The following is a 20,776-nucleotide window of genomic DNA, read 5'->3' as shown; positions in this document are numbered from 1 at the left end:
TTCCGGTTAGATACTTCTTTTTGAAAATTTTCCGTTACAACAGTTTTCTTCTTTATGCGATGAAAATTATTGACGTAGTGGAGCTCCGTCCAGGTGGTTTTTCTCGTTCGAACAAATTGTGACACGCTCAAAGATAAGGAAAATTTCTGTTAGAAAATTGTTTTAGTCTGATTTTATTAATCTTGAAAAATTAAAACTAATATTCAGTAATATTTAGCAAAGATTCCCAAATATAGAGAAGCAAGAAAAGCACCCCTTGTTAAATAGAACACACGCAGTAAAGCTTCCTTCGCATTTACCACACCATGGACTATGCATTCAATATTGTTGAGGGAGACCCAATAAAAGTCAGGATTTATTTACGCATTTTAGGAGTGAGGGGGTGAATGTTATTCACTCACAAAAAAAAGGAATATATGTTGTATGTTTATGTATACTTGAGTGTTTTGGACACATTTGTGCAAGCATCTGTCGCACAAGGTGCAAAATATGCTCACTCAGATAAACAGAAAGAAAATACAATTTTTATTAAAAATATATAATAGCTATATAAAAAATATAGATATAGAAAAAAAGAATGTGTGATATCTATAATATGGGTGTGAAGCCAAATATGTATTGTACATATAAGTGGGGGGTGTAGAGGGTAAGTATGGGTTACCCATTAAATCCAATGGTTTTAATGGTAAATCAATTTCCTTGAAATCCAAATAAAATTCACTGCTAAATTGCAATTTTCTATATGTGTTCAAAACCACTAATTTAAGCCGTTGTGGGCTTCCATTTCCATCATTGTGATGCATTAACAGTCGCGTCAAATAAGTCAGTAACACGCTAAATTGGGGCGGTATTTTCTGCGATTTATCAATCGAAACATCGCAACTAATTCATCCCTTTTGCAAACATACAAAATCAATCGTTTATTTCTAGACACAATTTACAAAAATGTTTACGGGGTGTTTGGGAAATGGGAATGTATGAAAATAGTTTAAAAATCTTATCACACGCTTAAGTTTTTATAAACGATAAGATTCAACGGAGGTGATAGGATTTTGATATTTTAGTTCTGAAAAAAAGAATTATATTTTTACCATTTTTACACATTAAATTATTATTATTAATTCTTTAGGCTAAAAATTATTTCTAAAGAAAAAAACTAAAATGCCATTTCCTCATCGACACTATCACTTTATTTATGAGTTAGATAAAAAGAGGAAATATAACAACTCGCCAAATAATACTGTCTTCATCTCATGTCCGATTTTAATGATTTCCATAGTATATATTACATTGCTCTATGTATGTTATCATGTATATGTACATATTTCAGGACTCATGCCGTTTATTCTTCGCACATAGAGAGAAATATTCGTTGTATATATTTTCGCGGAGGCGGAGTGTAAGTTCCTGGGGTGCATCCATTTGTGGAGCTGCACCTGCACAGACTCTTTAGAAAATACCATACACCAGAGGGATCCCCTTTTCGTAGTCGGTTGTAGTATAAGAGCGAGCTATGCTGCATGTGAAAAACCACCTCATTGGGTTGGTTGGTTGTATTTTAATTGCGAAGAGTCATGGGGAAAGCGGGGTTGCAGGGATACAAGGGAAAATGGGGGTGGGGTGAGGAGGACGGGGTGCTCCATCGCAGAGAAATAGTGGAAGAGAGAAAGTCGTCTAGTTGGGCTGTTAGTGGACCCCTACCTTCCCGCCACACTGCCTGGTGAAGAAGCGGATAAAACGACATGGAGCAAGCGAGAGGGTTTGCTTGGGGTTGGTCTTTGTGCATCTCAGCCACGCCAAAGTGCATTTTCTCAGACACAGCTGGTGTTGCGAAGCGCAGGATCATTGGGAATTGTATGCAAGTTTGCCGCCCCGTAAAAACCCAACCCCGGGTTTTGTTCTACATCTATCTATATAATAATGTTGTAGCAAAAGACACACGCTTGCGGGAGAAAACAAGATGCCAACTTTTCGGCAAGCGCAACTGCAAAATGTATTTTCCAAACCAACCGTCCCATTCCGATTCTCCTCTCTCAACCCTCATATATACTATATATACATACACATACATTTCTTTGGGATTGGGGGAGGGTGCTTGGGGGTATTGGGGCAGAAATCGTTGTGTATTTTGATATGGTTTGAGGGTGATGATGCTATTACTTGTAAATGTTTAGTGTGTTGTGTTCTCAAATATTGTGTGTGTGCATTGTGTTGCTTGTGCCTCCCTTTTAAAACACAGTACTTATTTGACTTCAACCATGTTAAGAAGCAACATCGACACACCATTTTATTATTTGTTAATAAAATTCACAATAATAACAATTACAATACATAAAAAAAAGTCAAATAAATAAGTGATAAAGATTTCTTCTACTTTTAACATTAAGTGTGTGAAAATATATCTTCAATGTAGCAAAAAAGCTCACATTTTAATAAAAAGAAGGAAGACATAAGAAAAGTAAAATAGAAAGGATTATTCCAATCGTGTAAATAAAAAATTCAAAGTGTTGTAAAAAAATGTTTTTAAGAAGTTATAATTTTTAAATGGCCATTGCTTCGGCACCAACAACCATACAGGTATGCTTACTTTGAAGGAATATTTGATTTCTTTTTAAAATAAAAAAATACAACAAATACAATTTAAAAACAAAAATAGTGGACAGTGCTGAATATTTTTATTTTAAATAAAAAGGTAAACTTCAATCAATACTTTTTTTTAAAAATAAAATTCATTTTAGTGCCTTTGTGTGCAATTAAGAGATTCCTTAGTTGCTATTAATTTTTTTTTAAAGTTGATGAAAGTTAGTTTGTGACAAGATTTAAAAGATTCAGTGAGCAATTTTTGGAAAAGAAATAAATTAACTCTTTTGCGTTTTTTGGGTCATACGCTGACCCAATCGTGAAACATTTTATTTTTCCAATTATTTATGAATAAAAATTGTTTTTCCAAGTTACAATTGCATCAAATTTACACAAAAGTGGCCAAAGAAGACGTTCTTACTGAGAAAAGTCCTCTGAAAGCATCTAGACAATAAATATCGTGTTAAAAAAAGCTCATGTTTAAATTTTTCACGTGTACGCGAAAGGGTTAACACGTTGATGTCTAATAATAAAACTTACTCTTTCTTTTGAAGCATTTAAGCAAGTTTTCAAAGAACTTCAGTGTAATGGAAAATTAATTTATACCTTTTACGTAAATAACAATTATTCAATTTGGAAATACTGGACGAATTCCGAATGCATTTTGATGTGATTGTTTGGTAAATTCTATGGCTAGAAATTGACCCTCTATTTGTGATTTTAGTGGATGTTTAATTACCTCAATAAAGGGGGATGATTCCCCTAAGTAAAGGAATGTGTTAAAAAGCATTCACTTCTCTCTTCTCGATTAAATAAGTATCTGTGCAGGTGTAAAGAAAGTTCGGGAGCTTGAATTTGCCGACGGTACAGCATATAGCTTTTGCGCTTAAAATACCATCCAAAAAAAAAGAAGTGATTTACATCCTACACATGAGACGTATTTTATTTTAAAGTAAACGGCAGGGACGTGTTCAAACGATAGTCGTTAGGATGAATAAAAAGGCATTTGACTTGCCCAATAATCGAGTTTTTTCATCCCTCCCTCAATATATTCTTCGCATTTTTTTTTATCTTTCATGGGGAATGTTTATGGGACAAGTATCAATTTATATGTACATTATTTTCTTTAAATATTGCAAATGGGAGTAACATTAAATTTATAATGTGGTACAGTCTTGCAGATATGTACGTACGTACATATAACACATAACTTATGACCGCTGTCCAAAACACTTGTTTATCTTCTTCTATGCAATACGCATCTTTTATTTTATGTTTGTCTTTTTTTTTTCTTTAAAGAATGCCGCCATTGAGCGAGTTCTCAAGGAGCGTCAAATGGAGATAGATGAATCCTGGCACAGATTGGAGGTTGTTGACAGTAGAACCATAGACTTTGAACTCAACATTAACGCTCCCGCGGGCTATCTCCACGTGCCCCAGACTCCATCAACGACCCCAAATGACGACTGTATTGATCACATTGGTGCTACTACCCTCAATACATCTAGATCAATTGACGCAAAGTCACCTGACGAACCCAAAGAGGGAACAGGTGAGGTCAACTTGCATTTTTTTCGAAAATGAGTACTTCTTGAAATTCTGATAATTTGGAACCCGAAACTTTAGCAAGAAAAAGATCAAAAAATAGAATGATTTCCGTATATTCATCCTATACATTTTCAATACAAGTAATCCCTCTCTCTCTCTCTCAAAACAATGTAAACTAAACATGCTTATCTATGTAATATTACTTAAAAAAATAAACATTATTGTATAGCAAACGGGGAAGATTCGAGTCATCCAGAAACTACAGCAGAAGAGAATAAATTTTATATGGATCCCACACGATCATCTGATGCCCATGAATCCCCAGTTGCTGCGGCTGATGAAGAATCAACAGCTCAACGAACGGATACAGCAGCACGGAAATCACCACGCCTCAATCCACAGCACTTATTTGCCCAAACGAGACTTCAGCAGCAGCAGCAACAGCAGCAATTTCAAATGCAACAACTTCTTCAGCAACATGTATTTACACCTACGCAACTTCAGCAGCTCATGAAGCATCACAACTTTTATCTGCAGCATCAACCGAGGCCGACACAATTTGATCTACAGCGGAAGCAATTGGAGGCAAATATGCAGCAACTACAGGAGCAACTGCAAATGAATCTGCTTCAACAGACACATTTTATGGATAAGACTGGGCGGAAAGGTAAAGCATCTGGGGTATATACAACATCGTCAGAGACATCAACAACTACAACTACAACAACAATTCAGCAGCAATTAATCCTACAGCAACAGGAACTTATTCAACAACTGCAAATTATCCAGAGACAATATTTGGTCCATCAAGGAATGAGCTTACAACCGTTTTTGCTTCCACAACAAGGTTTGTTCCAGATTATTAACAAAGTAATCAATTTATTGTTTGTAAAATCTATAGAGAAATGCTCATTTGCTAAACTCATGGTCTGCTTCATGGCTAAACTATAAAGAATTATTTCAAATTGCAGTTCCTAAGAAAAAAAAAACAAAAAAGAAATTAGCTTAGCATCAGATCTATCAATAATTCATTTTAGGTATCGTGAGAGATTCTACGAGTCCATGGAAAGACCCACCATTAGAATCAAACTCACGTAGTTTGTATGCAAAAATGTTCAATGGAGCTGATGAGGAAACACCTGAAATTAATCAATCAAGTGTGCCTGAAAATACAGAAGAACCACAAGGTGCCCAAGAGGCAGCGTCTGGTGATAAATTTGCCAATATTTTGAATTCAATCTACATTAATCGACGCGATGAAATAACAAATGCTCTGATTGGATCATCGGGTATGGGTAACTTTCTAGATGACAGAACACGAGATCTGACGGAAGAAAAGAACTCTGGTCATCCGCTATTTGGGCATGGGATGTGCAAATGGCCAGGCTGTGAGGTAATCTTCGACGATCTGCTGACCTTTACTAAGTAAGTCAAACCCAGGTAGTGGAGGAAGAGGCATTAAACGCAAGAACAAAAAGTTAATTTTGCACCTGAAATAATTTCAACAACTTTCAGGCATCTCAATTCAGAACACTGTCTCGATGATCGATCAACAGCTCAGGTTCGTGTTCAAATGCAAGTGGTATCACAACTTGAGATTCACTTGCAAAAGGAGAGAGACAGACTGCAGGCAATGATGCACCACTTGCACATATCGAAGCAATTGGGAACGATATCTGAGCAACCGACCAAATCATTCGGTCATTGTTCACCCACAATCCCAAATGCCATTTCTGCCATGCCAATTCGTTCACCAAATACCCACCATACATCAACGAGTACTATAGGACCTATACGAAGGCGGATAACGGACAAATCAACGTTATCATTAGCGGGAGGTACATATTATGTTACAATAAAGCTATATTTTAATATTTCTCTAACTTTACCTAATCAATTAATTAATGCACACACAAACATACAAAAAATTAAGGACTTCCCTATATGTTGGAACGTGCAGGATTGGATGTACAGCAAGGTGTTTTATCTTTTATCTATGTTTTGATTACATTTAAATCAACATTTTCTAATAGATTGTTTTAATAGTTTTAAGGATATGAATTTGTTTAGTATTTTTTTTTTAATTTGGTTTTTTTTTTCATGATAGAGATACAACGAAATCGAGAATTCTACAAGAATGCCGATGTGAGGCCGCCATTTACTTATGCATCCCTTATACGACAGGTATGTAATAAATATGCAAAAATGTATTTTCAGTAATTGATTCAAACAATGTATTTCACATCATTATTATGGGGATTTATCACACATTCTTTAAAAATTCGTTCTTTTAAATCCCATTCTTAGCCTTACTTGAGGTTTTTTTTCCTTTAATTTCCTCTCATTTATTTGTGCATCAAAGCAATCCTTGATTATTCTTCCATATAATTTTTCTTATGTTAGCATTTCTTACCATAAGCTTCTTCTTTAATCACTGTGTAATCACTCTCCGTTTGTTTATTTCTTCACAAGGTTTTTAACGATTAAATCTTTGTCTTAAATTTTCTCCGAATCTTTTCTTAATTTACTCACAAAATATTAGTTTTTTTATGAAATTAGTTGTGTGTCACCCGCATCACTTTTTTCTCTTCAAACAAATTCTCTTTTTTGCCTACGCCTACTACGCTTTTTTTTCAAAAAATCCTATCAAATGTTTTTTTTTTTTAATTTTGATCCATTCCGCTTTCTACTTAACGTTAAATAGTCTTTAAAATAAAACATTTGTAATTTTGTTTTTTTTTTTTTAAATTTTCAACACAGTCTATTATAGAGTCTCCGGATAAGCAGCTAACCCTCAATGAAATCTACAATTGGTTCCAGAATACCTTCTGCTACTTCCGAAGGAATGCTGCTACATGGAAGGTATATTGCAATGTGTTGAAATCTCGACATTATATTTTGTTATCCCCCAAAATGTTCCCTCCCCACTCTTTGCCTTTACACATTTCACCCATTACACAACCTTTTTAACTTAAAAGACGAAGAGAAAAAAAACAAGTATTCAGTAAATTCCCTCTGTATATTTTTTTAAAGAAAGAAATGCCTCCCCCTCCAAAATGGCATTAAAAAAACCACGCGCTCGTTTTAAAAAAAATTATTTGAAGGCTGTACGTTTATTTAGAAAAAAAAAATTTTGTTTAATTTTTTGAAAGATATACAACAAAAATGTATTTTAATTTTTATTTATTTATTTTTTATTTTTTTGGTTGTTTTGTTGTCGTGTCTGTTTTTTGTCTCTCCTTGAATCCAATTGTAGAACGCCGTGCGCCATAACTTGTCGCTGCACAAGTGTTTTATGCGGGTAGAAAATGTTAAGGGAGCCGTATGGACAGTGGATGAGGTTGAGTTTTACAAGAGACGCCCACAGAGGTGTTCAACAGCTGTTTCATCAATTGCCGCCGCAAGTGCGGGTGGCACAATGTCACCCACATCGCAACCATCAGCATCAACCTGCACTCCAGCCGTCACCCATCAACCTCTAGCTCCATCAACACAGCCACCCCTTATTGGGTACGTCTCTCACACGAGCTTTTTTGAGCATTTGACCACCAAAAAAAAACACATTATCCCTCCTTGTTATATATACTTTATTATATATCTATTAAGTATTCGTTATCTTTCAAAATACATTCTATTTTTCTCTTTATCTCTCACTCTCACTCTCTCTCTCTCTAATACCTGTACGCCTTAAATCATATACATACATATATAATTACCTAAATTATGCCTCAAATTCATATCACTTCAAGAGGTATATCCGTTCCTCAATGTATATAATGACCTTAAAAAAATCCCGTATTCTTCAGAGCGGGTAAATTCTCTATGTACATACATTTTATATTGCGACTTGTTTGCCATCTAAAAATCTATTTACATAATTTTCGCAAAATCTAAAATTCTTGTAAAATTGTAAATAGCAACCTTGTTGATGAATCAAGCTTTGCATTCTTGGGCAACATGACGACTTTCATTCTTCTCACTATTTTTTTTGGTCTGGTTTAGTGATAAATTCAGAATCTTTAAAGAAACTTAAAAAAAATCTTTGATTTTTTGAAGAGGAAGTTGGGGTATTGTGAGCTCAAGGACAAAGCTTCAATTGATCAATTAATAAGTTTTTTTTATACATTATAATATTCTCTTTCTCATTCTTACATTTTCTTACATCACTTTTTGTAAATACCACCTCTACCTTTCGAAGGATTATAACACACACATGTTGTACAAAAAATAAGAGTAAGATGAGGATATCTTTGTTATATTCTCTGACTAATAAATAATACCTTTTCTTCCAGAATTCTCCTGTAAATATTGTACCTACATTTTTTTTTTATAATACAAAAGCTTTCTTCTCTACTCTTCTACATTTTATTACTTATATTACATTATATTATTCTTAAAAAGATAAGAATATTTTGTAAATATTACCTACCTACATCATAACGCATAATTCACCTCAAAACTGTACATATTTAACGTGTGAGGTGCAAAAAACAAAACATATCAAAGCTCCCTCTTTTTTTTTCTTTAAAAAAATCTTATTTTTTCAAAGAATATTAAAAAGTATATTGTTTGGTTTTTGCGACGTGGGTGTGTCATTTTTTGTGCGTGTGGGTGTTTCTGTACATATATAAATTGTAGGTTCCTTCCCAAAAAAAAAGATCTTGCGTATTTTCTTTCTTCTTTACATTTATTATTAAAATTTCTTTATTACTCCCCTTTTTTTTCAAAAATAGGTAACACCTACCTAATTTTTTATTACCTATTATTTTTTTTTGTATAGTGATTTGTAACATTGACCATTTATTATACATTGTATATAGTATTTAAGAATCAGAGACTCTTTGTTGTATGGAAACAGAATATTTACTGAATACTATACCTATATATCAAGAAAAAAAACTTTTAGAGATTTTTGTTAAAGGAGGATCCTTGAATGCTTCAGCTGATGAGAAATTTTTCTCAATTCAGCACAAGTATTCAATTAATCCCGAATAATTTCCTCATTTTTTTAATTCAAAAAAAAATTCGCGAAAACGGAAATAATTTTTGCAAGAGAAAACTCTCAAAAGATGTTACAAATCTTGCCAATTTATAGAATGCAATACGAACGAATTTATCGCTGCACAAATGTTTCGTGAGGTATGAAGATGATTTCGGCAGTTTTTGGATGGTGGACGACAATGAGTTTGTCAAGAGGCGTCATTTGTCGCGCGGACGCCCGCGAAAATATGATCCATCGCCATCACCCCAGAGTCCACCTGGGGCACAAAGCCAAGGTGGCACCCCCGGTGGAGCCGGAGCTAACACCCCAAGTGCACCAGCCACCGATTCATCCAATCCGGCAACTTCGACGGTCACCACTTCATCAAACTTCTTTCCTAGCAATTTGACGCCACAGTAAGCAAAATACAAACCCCCCAACCAAATCACACACACTATTGACCAAAACGGGGGAATTTATCTGGCGGACAATTTATTCAATTTGATATTTTTATTGTTTCAAAAAAAACTTTGTTAATTTTTAACGATGTTTTGTACAGGATAGACAGAAAGTTAGGTCATGATTCTAAAGGTTAATAACTTTTGATTAAATAAAAAAAGATGCATAAACTCAAAAAGTTTTATTTGCTTTGTAAATTCAAATCGATATTTTAAAGATTTTAGCAGCTTTTCTATGTGCTTTTAACGTGAAAAAAAAATTATTTTCTTATTTTTTTTCATTCTCAGTTTTGGAAAAATAATAATCGTTCTGGTACAGAGACCTTATAAATATATAGATAATTAATCATTAGTCTTTGCCAGATAAATACCCCTAAGTATTGTTAATGAATTTCTTATTCAGCCGAAAGAATTTCCGGGATAGCAAAAAAAAACATCGCGCGATCGTATTTAATTAAAATTGCGTTTAGTGTTAACCATAATTAGGGATTCGGTGTACCTACAATCCTCAAAATATTTTATTCCTTGCGGTATACCCTGCCGCCCACCATCCCCCATACTCCCTCATGCCTTATGCAATATAATTCCAATTTAATTGTTTTAAGTGTTTTTTTTCTGTTTGAAGACGCAGAAGCGTCTCCTCAACTCGACAAATTGCTTAAGCATGATTTTTTTTATTGATTTTAATTATTAAAATTGATAATATAAAAAAATTGCACAACATATAAGACATCAAAGGATCTGATTATTTTTTTTTATTAGGTACCATCCTTTATCTTTAATCCTTATTTTTTTTTTAAATCGAAACAAATCACTATCTGTACATAATGTACAATCTATCTAATTGCTTTTAACTCTGCATTTTGCATCTGATGCATGGCTTTTTGTACATACGATATATACATATACTATACATATTGTACATAGCATAAGTAATATATACATAAATAATTCATTTAAGTGTGTCCTGTTGCATCGTGATAAGAAATATAAATTTTATTATTTGTAATTAAAAAAAACTGAAAAGAAGCAAAAATAAATCTTTGATTTCAGCACTCTTCAGTCTACGGCAACAGTTCATAGCCCATCAATGTATACCGCTGATTCAATAGGAGCCAACTTACAGGTAAAAAAAATCAAGCATTAAATTTTCTTTTACGTTAATTCTTAATTCTATTTTATTTAATTAATTTTTTTTAAAGAATCTGTGGTCGTGCGCCCCTGGTTTCCTCGATGATGCCTCGAGTTCCAGTTTCTTAGGCAAACAATCACGTTGCCAATCTGTCAGTCCCCCATCTATATCGTCACAGCTACATAGGTAGATATATTGCTCGCTTATTTACACTATACCGTCTAAAAGTTTTGCGTGTGAGCATATAAGACAGAAGCACAAACTTTTTGAGGGTAAAAAAAACTATTTTTTGTACTATATTAATTATTTATTTTTTCAGTGGCAGTATGTACACAAAACGAACATTAATAAATGGCGGCAAATGCGATCCTTTTCACGTAAATTACCTGAAAACTGAACCGCCACAGAGACCACCGGAGGACACGCAGGATCATGAAGAAGTTAATGAGGCTGAGGATGATGACGAGCCCAATTCTCCGGTTGATGAGGATACACCAAGTATGGCTGAGGACTTAACGGTCACGAATGAGCCATTGGATACCATACCGGAAATGCACTAAATTCCCGCGAAAAAGCTCACGAGCAACATATCTCTCGACTCCCTCCTCCTCCTCCACAAATGAAAGCTCTCCCCCCAAACTATGTCTAAATGTGATATTTTCTTTCTCTGCTGGACCTCTCGTTCTCTCTGCACAATTATAATCTCTGTGTGTGTGTGTACATAGCAATACGGAGCCTAACTTTTTTTTTTAAAGAAAGGTCATTTTTTTTTTTTTAATAAATTAATTTCCTTTTTTTAAATTATTATTATATCTTGTTTTATTTTTAAAGTGCCAAATATGTAGTATATAGTGGGTATTCTTACGATCATTTCATTTCAATGTTAATGAATGATTCTAAAAAAAAAATTGCAGACTTACAGCACAGAGATTTGAAGAATAAAATGTAAAATTTATTTGCCCCTCAATCTTTTACATAAACCTAATTAAATTTTTTCAGAAAATATTTGTAATTTGATATCCCTGTGTTAAAGGTCCGCATACGGTTAGTTTTGGTATGTACCAAAATTCAAGTCATAGTCATAAGTGGGTAATGCAATTTATTTAATATATACATACATATAATTAATTAAAGTAATAGAGAAAATATGTTTGGGTCTCAAATTCTATGGAGGAGCAAAGGATTTAGGAATAAATAAAAAAAGTAGAATGAAAAAAAAAAAACTAATGAAGAATTTCATATCAAATAACAAGATTATATATAAAAGTATAAATATATATTTATAAGTGTAAGTTTTCAAAAAAATCTTAATACGAAAAATGTTTAATTGAATACATTGAATTTACAAAAAAAAATCTTCTCTTGAGTATATAAATTTAAAAAGAAAATATTACTTACAAAAAAATAAAATAAAATTCTTTACGTAGATCTGATAAAGAACGTTTTTTTTGGATATATAAGTTTCCTTTGAAAGGACTTGAAAAATATATTAAGGACAGAAAATAATATTTGAGAGAGCTTTGTAAATACAATCAATTTTCAACCCTCTAGCTAGATTATATCTAGATTTTAATTATTATACATACTGAAACAGTGGAGTCAATGTTTATTAAAAAAAAAGATGTCCCATCCCCAGCATAATAGTAACCGAGTTATCACATTGATGAATAAAAAAAAAACTAAAAATGCTTGCACACACAACATAACATACTCATTTTTTGGCATTGCATTCGCAATATATTGTATTACCAATACGATGATAAGAATAAGGATAAAAAAAAACATAACATTTATAAAAATGAAAAAAAAATAGTAATAATAAATCAAATCATTGACGAATTTGATTGTTTTTCTCTATTATATATATCAGTGATTTTATTTTCTATCGTAGTGGTTGTAAGAGAAATTTTTCTAAGCGGCTGGATCGATGTATAATACTTTTAGGTACGTATTGTTCAAAGAAAGATCATTCTTTGAAGCACCTTTAAATCGTAGCAATCGTAGCAGTTTTTGATCAATTGAAATTTTATTAATTAATTTTTCCAACCATGGTACCTAAGTATTAAATTTTCTTTTAATTCCCAGCTACATACTTCCCCAACCCCCAATTATAAAAAAAAGTTAAAAAATATAATAAATCGTATTTTTTTTATTCCAAAATTAAATAGGAATTTGTACAATTTTTTTTTTCTAAGTTCCCTAAAATCTTTTCTATTTTCGGAAACTCTTTTACCTGGCTTTTTGTTTTAAATACCTTTCCTGGCGAAAAAATATAGTTTTTAAATATTTTTAAATACGCGAAAAAATAAGGTTTCTTTAGAAAGAAGATGCGCTTATTTTAATTTTCCATTTTCCTTGAATTTTCCGTCTTGAGTTAACCTCTTAAGTTCGAGTGGCGCCCTCTTCCGTCAATTCTACTCAATCTCTGAACAACAAATATGTCAAACTATCGTCGGTTTTATGCGAAAGCGTTGCAACACCTATGGGTAATTTAAAAGTAATTTATATTGTATGGGGCACGTCGATTTGACAGTCAGTCAATTGCAAATGGCAGAAGAGTAAGAAGTGCGTTTTCTTCGAAGCGTGTTTATTATATGTTGTAGCCATTGGATTTGCCATAAAAGATATATCCCATCTTAGAAGCAAGGTGGTGCATTTGCTGAAGCACTGGGACGGGCAATTGCGTGCGTGCGAATGTAACTTTTTGGGTTTTGGACTTTTTCGCCTACTTTAACATTCAAATTTCATTTTTGCCTTCGCCACCTTTTTCTCGTGCTCGCCCCCCCACCCCTCAATCGTCCAGGTGAGTGCCCCGTGGCTTCTGTTGCTTCACAACGAACCCTTGCTGATCCTGAAACCATTCAAAACTTCTACACAACAGGTTTTCTGGGCGTCATCATATGACCGAAGGAAGTGGCCAGGCCAACCAGGTTCTCAACAACTTCCCTGGAACACTCACACCTGGATTTTAATGAATCAATCCGTGTCGGAGCTTTCACGACGACTGGAGAATGCCCTCGACACTGAATATAACGTAAGTAGGTTCCTCCTCCTGCGCAAAGGTTGAAGAGAATAATCAATTTAGTGGCTGTTGCTCTTTTTTTCTGTTCTCATAAAATTTTGACATTTGTGAATGAAAGCCAAGAAGAAAAAAACACTCCCGGAATTCTTCAAACTGTGACTTCTAAACAACAAAACAAACTATCCCTGGCTAGTGATGTAGTCAGGTGAAAAGAAAAAGTTTTTTTTTTTACATTTTTTTTATTTGGTTTATTATAGGTCACCGATATGGCGACTGTGCTTGAGATTATCAGCGTGCTGGAGAAGACGAGAGTTACAATTGAGCAGCTGGAAAGTACCCAGCTGACCAAATGTGTCAGCCAAATGAGGCGTCGGACAATGGATGAGGTGCTGGCACGTCGTTCTAAGAACCTCATCAAGCAGTGGCGTACACTCCTACCCCATTTACCCAATGGCAAGGCTGGTGGTCGTCGGCGACAAAATGGGGATTCCATGGAAGATGAAGAGGAGGCACGAAGACGCAAGAAACGACGGAAGCAGATGCCACCGGAAGATGATGATGTGGTAGTGCTGGTTGAGCCCCCGCCACATGGTAGCGCCTCCAACAGTAGTCATATCGACAGGGGTGCTTCACCAGTGGGTGGTACGCGTGCTGAAGAGCTCAATTTTCGTGGAAAATTCTCGAGGATACCTTCAACACCAGCCTCACCCACTCCCGATGTCTCTAGAAACAATAGCCCCTCTAGCGCCTTCAAAAATACTTCTCCACACGATAGCAGGTATTTATTTCTTTTTAGAGAGTTTAAGTGTAGGATTTTCATAGGAATTTATTTCACAGGAGTGTTAGTCCCGCAAATCAGGAACCTGTACAGCCGAAGAAGCGTGGAAGGAAGAAAGGTTCACGTGGAGTTGATGCCCTCATTGGAGATTCGTACGACACATCGCCGTACTTGGAGTTCAAGCACAAGTTGACATCGGGACCTAAAAAGGTGAAAACAACCAAAGAACTCCTTGCGGACCTACAAAATCGAAAGCTAACTGCTTCATCGGCCACTTCATCGCCCATTCTCCAAATTAGGCCCACATCTCCTTCACAATCCCTTCTGCTTCACTCAGGTGAGAATTTCATTTTTTTATTTTTTTTTTTTATTTTATTACGGGTTCCATCTGTTTAGATGATTTCCCCGAATATTCATTTTTTTCTTCTTCATTAAATTATTATTATTTTTTGGTGTGGATGAGATTTTAAATGTAAATTTAATTTCCATAGATGGCTCACAGTCCCAGGATCCTTCCATATTCATGGCATTGCCAGTGACTGACCTGGGGCATGCACATGAAACAGCAGCAGCAGCAGCAGCTCCTTCTGATGAAGCATCCGCCGTGCCACCAGAAATACCATCATCTACTACACAAACAAAGAGTATAGAAGATGAGATTCGTGAATTAAAGCGGCAGCTAGCGTGCGTGATTGAGTCACAGACATGCGAAGAGGATGAAATTGCTCCCGCGTGCACGTGCGTATTTACGGAGATACATGAGACTGATGAGCTGGAGAATGGTGTGGTGACCAAGCGACAAAGTGGATTTGGTGAAGCAAATACGGCTGTGACAGATGGTGGTGAGGCATCAACCACGGGGACAACCCACAATATGCGGAGACCCCCCGTTAAATCCATCTTCGATCTCGATGAGACTGACGACGGGCGAGTCGAGGTAAGTAACTAACAACGCGCAGGGGATGATCTTGCAAGGGGCGTCAAGATTAATTTTTCTTTTCATTTGTTTTTTTTTTCAACACAGATTTATTCAGAACCAGAAGAAAAACCCCTGGATAACACATTACTCGATACAGGCCCATCGTGGCCAATGTGGCGGTGTATTGAGGATCCAGATTGCCCAGCTAGGCTGGAACGTGGTGAGGTGACGGCAGAAGATGTGCGGGCATTGCATAGTCTACCACTTGAGCACGTGAATGGCAACTGGTCACTAGGGGTACCATCAGCTGAACCCGAAACCGACGAAACAGGCCTCTATCGACGCGTTGTGCCGCAATACAATCACCTTGTAATGGATAGGATCCCAAAGGTGCATGAGAGTGACAGCAATGCCACAGATGTGGTACGTTGGCACCGGAAGCGGCATCGACGGAATAACAACTCAGGGAGCGACGATGAGGATATCTTGCATCCGGGTCAAACTTTCCGAGAGTGGTTCGAAACGGTCCAAGTCAAATCCTACAATGATGAACTACTGACCATTTTGCCTTATGTAGTTATTGACTAGCTCGATTGCGGAGCAACTCAGACATTCCTCGCATTTAATCGAGGGACTTAGGACAAATTTAAGGAGGCGCGCCCGTCATTTTGTTGAAATATTATTATGAGATAAAAAAAAACAAAACAAAAAAAAAAGAAAAAATGAAATGAACGATTGTGAGCGATAAAATGAATAAATTAGCCCCTGGGGCAAAAAATTATATTCTGCATTTTCGTTATATTGTTGAAATTATATTAAAATCAAATTAAAAAAAATCAAGATGGCTAAATCGATTTTAATGGAACTTTAAAATTAGTTCATTAGAATTTAATTTAATAGTTTTCTAATTTAAAATAAATTTAATTCTAAGGAACTTTCTACAAAGCCATTAAAATCTGTTTACTGGATTTTTCATATATGAAGGTACAGGTAGGTGTTTGATTACTTACAAAATAAAATGAGATAAAAGAAATATTGGCGTCATTTGGATTTAATGTTTAATGATAAAAAATAATTTGTCATTCTTTAAAAAAAAAACACTTTTTTGTCCTTTGTTCATGCATGACTTTCTTTCATCAATATTGTTTTTTTTACACATCTCTCCCACATCTTTTATGATACATTATTATGGAAAATAAATAAATTAACTACTATATTTTATAAAAATACATTTTCCTTGCGGCCAAATCCTCTTATTCTTCTGGCCTATCTTCTGGTTCAGTATCAATGAATTCGACGTGTGTAAATGGAAAGTGACCAACTTTGCCGCGCAATTCACCCTCCCATTGCCCATTGATGTTCATCTTTGTCACCTTTATCACATCGCCCATTTCCAATTTTAGAGCTGTCTTATCGTAGGCGTTAGGTACGCGTGGCTGTTTTACTCGTGCATGCGCAGGCAGGGGTCTCTACGCAAAAGAATTTTATTCATTTAATCAATAAATAAGTTTAAGGAATTTGTTAGCACGGCAAAGACTGCAACATTTCGCAGATTAAAGTTTCTCTCATCATCAGGCCGTGTTTGTTTAAGGAAAAAAAATGAGACTTACATGAAGATTTGACTTTTTCATTTGATTTTCCACGGACATCGATTGGCTATTGCTAAAGGTCTGCCTCTCCAGGCTACTCTGTTGGCTCTCATCGACCTGAAAGAAATTTTTTTCTTGATTTTAAAAGCTTCAAAAGTAAATTTTGGAAACTACAGTTTCTAAGAAATCTAAGTAAGAAGAAAAGATACCAAATAATGGGCCTTATTCAGCGACCCTTGAAATCTTTAAATTTTGTACTGAAATTTCAAGACTTCAAGCGAATTTCAAGGGTTTCTTGGTCGCTGAATAAGGCCCAATAATTGACTAAATTAAAATGTTTGTTCACATTTTTTTGAGAAAACTACCTATTAAAAAAATTTAAATTAATTAAAGAAATCGTTATTTTTGTTCAAATCCGAACAACATTATACCTTTTGAACGTAGGGAACTGGAATTTGTCCAATTTGTCCATGTGTATTCTTAGCTGTCCACCATTGATCTTCATCCTTGTTAATTATATAGAGTATTTCACCTTTTTTAAATGGCAGATCTTCTTGATCCTAAAAGAAAGATAATTAATTACTTTAGGCTAAAGTATGAAGAACCTTTAAGTATTGTTTGCCCACTTACACTGCCATCGAAATCAAATTTCCCAAGAACGCACTCGAGACGTCTTGTAGCAGGTCGTCGGAGTGGAGTTGTGTCTAGATAGTGGAGCTTATAGAAATCCAATAGTTCGGGAAGATCTCCAAATGATTGATCACCAATTCTATACATGACCTTGTCGCCCTGGACGATGCGATTGATAATGTAGTGACTTACTTTGGCATCTTCGCGTACGCACAAGACATAATCCCCAATTATTGTGTTTGAATCACGCACGAGAAAGACGCCGCCCTCGCGCTCGCCCATAAGCAGATCTGTGGCCTCTTGACGCGTCATTGCGCCAAAGTACCAGCTGTTGCGGTCGTGCACATCAAATGAGAGCGTCATGCCGACCTACAATCCTGGGCCACACCACCTACTGCATCTGCAGCCTATACTTGTGCTATCGCCGTTCCGATTATTTCCCCCAAAACACCTCAAATTCCGCAAGAATAAGCGCAAGCAAATTCAACTCAAGAATGCACCTATCTCAGTTCTCTATAGCGCAACGTGAGTGACAGTTTTTTGTGACACATGTCAAATTGACGGAGCAGCTTTATGCATATAATATTTCTAATTAATTAATTGCTGTGATTATTGCTTTAATTTAATAAAATTTCTTTATAATAATACACAATAAAGCTATTTTATTAAAATATATTTTTTTAGATTAATAGCGGTTCCAACTTTTAATCCTTTTCATAAAAAACATCGCGAGATCTTCAAAATAATTTATTTATTCATTTTATTATTAAAAAAAAATCTTTATTGATTAATATTGCCAGAAAAATGATGGAAAAATAAATAAAAATTAATAAAATCTAAAATAAAATCATAAATTCTAAATGACAGAAGAGAAGAAAAGCCAATTAGCTCTCTTTCATTCACACCCACGCAAGAAAGTATATTTGGCATCTCGTTCTAAAAGGCGTCTGCGGCTTTGTAGCACGCACAATAAAAATTCCTCGCGTTCTTAGTAGCCAAAGTGTGTGGTGGAAGCAATGTCTGGTGCTGTAATTGAAAATTTAAGTGGTCGGAAATTAACTGTGGTGGTATCATGCCTCCTCCTGGCCCAATTGGTGTGCTTCCTAATTGGAGGACTAATAGGTAAGAGATTTTTTATGGATTTTATGTGATGAAAAAAAATCAAATGTAAATAAACCGGGTTCTTTTGCTGCTGCTGCTGCTGCTGCTATAGCTCCTCTGCCAAGTAGTGTCCAAACAATTCTGACCACAGTGTGCCAGGATGACGATATGGCCTTCAATGATACTTCCAAGTGGTTCTGGACACGCGGAGAAAATGCCTGCACCATGCAATCATCAATTGGGGAGAATGTTAATTTGCGAAGCAATCCCCGAGCTGTTCTGGTATTCCAAATGCCTCTCCCACGGGGGAATCGTCCGCTGGATTTTTCCCGATGGCAACAGAGTCTCATTGGTGAGTTTAAGGATTTTTTTAAGATGTAAATTCTGAAGAAGAGTGAGAATATCATTAAAATAAAATGACTCTGATCCCTGATATAAAAAAAAATCTTTTCACAGGAATGCTGCATTTGGATGTTAAACTCACACCAGATGCTCCAGTCTTCCCATCAGGTACTGTCCCACTAACTTTGGATGCAAGACTCGCATATTCAAACAAAAATGCACCTGGTTGGCATCTCTTGGCTGCTTCAACGGAACAGCGGCACTTGGAATGTGAGCAAACAGCTCCACAAATGTTTGCCTGCCATCCAGTGGCTCTCTTTGAGCTTGGTTCACTACATCATGACTACTACCTCCTGAATATTCGCCTACCCGTTGATTCAGAGCGAAAATTGAATCTTCACGTGGATCAGGTGTCAGAGGTTACATTGACGGCAATCTATCAAAATGGTGGCTTCACAAAGGTCTGGCTATCGCTCAAGTGCATCTTTGCTCCGACAATTGCAGCTTTGGTCATTTGGTTCTGGCACCGTGTACATCAACTCCAACGGAAACCAGTTCTTCTCGAATGGATGCTTTTGGCACTTGCAGGAGCACTGACTCTTCTCAATATCCCTGTGGAGTTGTTGAGTCTCTTTGTGGACATGCCTTTTATGCTTCTTCTCGCGGATATTCGCCAAGGGATTTTCTACGCTACTCTCCTGTCATTTTGGCTTGTCTTTGCTGGGGAGCACATGATGATTCAAACTGAATCCCAAAAGAGCTCACTAAAGACCTACTGGCGTCACTTGAGTGCAGTTGTTGTAAGCTGTGTATCACTATTTGCTTTCGATCTCTGCGAACGTGGAATAAAACTCCGGAATCCCTTCTATTCTGTCTGGACGTCTCCATTTAGTGCAAACATTGCTTCGGGATTCATCACTGTTGCTGCCATCTCTGCTGCAGTGTACTTCCTGTTCCTCTGCTTTGTTGTCTATCGTGTCATGCGAAATATTGGCGCTAAACGAAGCAGTCTCTCCAGTATGTCTGCAGCAAGACGTCTTAGGTAAAAGAAAAACATTCCTCAATCCTAAATTTCTTAGAAAAAACTGTAGGTAAATTATTCCTTTTTGCAGGTACTCTGGCATCATATATCGCTTCCAATTTCTAATGCTGGCTACCCTAGTTTGTGCTGCCATGACTGTCGTTGGTTTTGTAATGGGGCAAGTTGATGAGACGCAACTAAAGTGGTCGGAGAGTTCAACAATTGAAATCAATTCAGCCTTCCTTACGGGCGTCTATGGCATGTGGAATGTCTACATAATGGCCCTACTTGCCCTCTATGCTCCCAGCCACAAGAATCTTCATGTGGAAGAACGTACAGCCAATGGGGAAGAGATTGAATTTAGTAATTTTCCCGCTGAATCGAATCCAAGTGAAATCTCCTCCCTCACTTCCTTTTCTCGCAAGGCTGCTTTCGATTAAAAAATCATCTCTTTGTCTCCTTTTCTCTGAAGCTTATGTGTCGTCAGTATTTTTTCAAGTATTTTCTATGTACATGTGTATTATTTATATACTACAATAAATTTTTATTCAGTAAATGTGCCAAAAAAACGTTTTTTTTTAATTAATTCAAAAGAAAATAGAAAAAAAACATAGATTGCTTTGAAAAAAAAAATGTTCATAATCTCCTTTCGGTCCTTTCGTATGTACTTCGTTT

At 35.7% G+C, this 20,776-nt stretch overlaps 4 protein-coding genes across 11 annotated transcripts in view; 3 read left to right on the top strand and 1 right to left on the bottom strand.

Moving 5' to 3' along the window:
• Nucleotides 1–12,538, top strand: part of LOC129793937 (forkhead box protein P1) — a 56,551-nt gene extending 44,013 nt beyond the window's left edge. The window contains exons 1-12 of one of the 7 annotated variants that reach the window (XM_055834471.1): nucleotides 86–2,577; nucleotides 3,880–4,132; nucleotides 4,358–4,975; nucleotides 5,166–5,553; nucleotides 5,644–5,966; nucleotides 6,062–6,106; nucleotides 6,236–6,312; nucleotides 6,889–6,990; nucleotides 9,224–9,525; nucleotides 10,621–10,693; nucleotides 10,770–10,885; nucleotides 11,019–12,538. In XM_055834471.1, coding sequence (XP_055690446.1) covers nucleotides 2,545–2,577; nucleotides 3,880–4,132; nucleotides 4,358–4,975; nucleotides 5,166–5,553; nucleotides 5,644–5,966; nucleotides 6,062–6,106; nucleotides 6,236–6,312; nucleotides 6,889–6,990; nucleotides 9,224–9,525; nucleotides 10,621–10,693; nucleotides 10,770–10,885; nucleotides 11,019–11,259 — 2,571 coding nt within the window. In that variant the 5' untranslated portion in view covers nucleotides 86–2,544 and the 3' untranslated portion in view covers nucleotides 11,260–12,538. Of the gene's footprint in view, nucleotides 1–85; nucleotides 2,578–3,879; nucleotides 4,133–4,357; nucleotides 4,976–5,165; nucleotides 5,554–5,643; nucleotides 5,967–6,061; nucleotides 6,107–6,235; nucleotides 6,313–6,888; nucleotides 6,991–7,384; nucleotides 7,639–9,223; nucleotides 9,526–10,620; nucleotides 10,694–10,769; nucleotides 10,886–11,018 lie in introns of those variants that run through there. The other 6 variants (XM_055834472.1, XM_055834466.1, XM_055834468.1 and 3 more) reach the window with 6 other exon arrangements.
• A 687-nt stretch (nucleotides 12,539–13,225) lies between these two features.
• Nucleotides 13,226–16,199, top strand: LOC129793931 (mediator of RNA polymerase II transcription subunit 26). Its single transcript, XM_055834460.1, has 6 exons — nucleotides 13,226–13,502; nucleotides 13,581–13,733; nucleotides 13,979–14,499; nucleotides 14,559–14,836; nucleotides 14,991–15,436; nucleotides 15,524–16,199. Exons 2-6 carry the CDS (start codon nucleotides 13,671–13,673, stop codon nucleotides 16,004–16,006), a joined length of 1,791 nt encoding a protein of 596 aa, XP_055690435.1. The 5' UTR covers nucleotides 13,226–13,502; nucleotides 13,581–13,670; the 3' UTR covers nucleotides 16,007–16,199.
• Nucleotides 16,200–16,461: 262 nt separating this feature from the next.
• LOC129793933 (adapter molecule Crk) lies at nucleotides 16,462–18,176 on the bottom strand. Its single transcript, XM_055834463.1, has 4 exons — nucleotides 17,638–18,176; nucleotides 17,439–17,567; nucleotides 17,029–17,124; nucleotides 16,462–16,887 (listed from the first exon to the last, which is right to left on the bottom strand). Exons 1-4 carry the CDS (start codon nucleotides 17,998–18,000, stop codon nucleotides 16,672–16,674), a joined length of 804 nt encoding a protein of 267 aa, XP_055690438.1. The 5' UTR covers nucleotides 18,001–18,176; the 3' UTR covers nucleotides 16,462–16,671.
• Nucleotides 18,155–20,670, top strand: LOC129793932 (protein wntless). 2 transcript variants are annotated; one of them, XM_055834462.1, is made up of 5 exons: nucleotides 18,155–18,242; nucleotides 18,438–18,759; nucleotides 18,851–19,090; nucleotides 19,195–20,122; nucleotides 20,193–20,670. In XM_055834462.1, the coding sequence occupies exons 2-5, from the start codon at nucleotides 18,654–18,656 to the stop codon at nucleotides 20,539–20,541; spliced, it is 1,623 nt and encodes a 540-aa protein (XP_055690437.1). In that variant the 5' UTR covers nucleotides 18,155–18,242; nucleotides 18,438–18,653; the 3' UTR covers nucleotides 20,542–20,670. The 2 variants fall into 2 exon arrangements, with proteins under 2 accessions (XP_055690437.1, XP_055690436.1); XM_055834461.1 differs by having other exon boundaries at nucleotides 18,322–18,759.
• The last annotated feature ends 106 nt before the right edge of the window (nucleotides 20,671–20,776 follow it).

The sequence above is a fragment of the Lutzomyia longipalpis genome, chromosome 3, assembly GCF_024334085.1.
Source record: "Lutzomyia longipalpis isolate SR_M1_2022 chromosome 3, ASM2433408v1".
NCBI lineage: Eukaryota > Metazoa > Arthropoda > Insecta > Diptera > Psychodidae > Lutzomyia > Lutzomyia longipalpis.
This window is presented reverse-complemented; position numbering and strand designations above follow the sequence as displayed.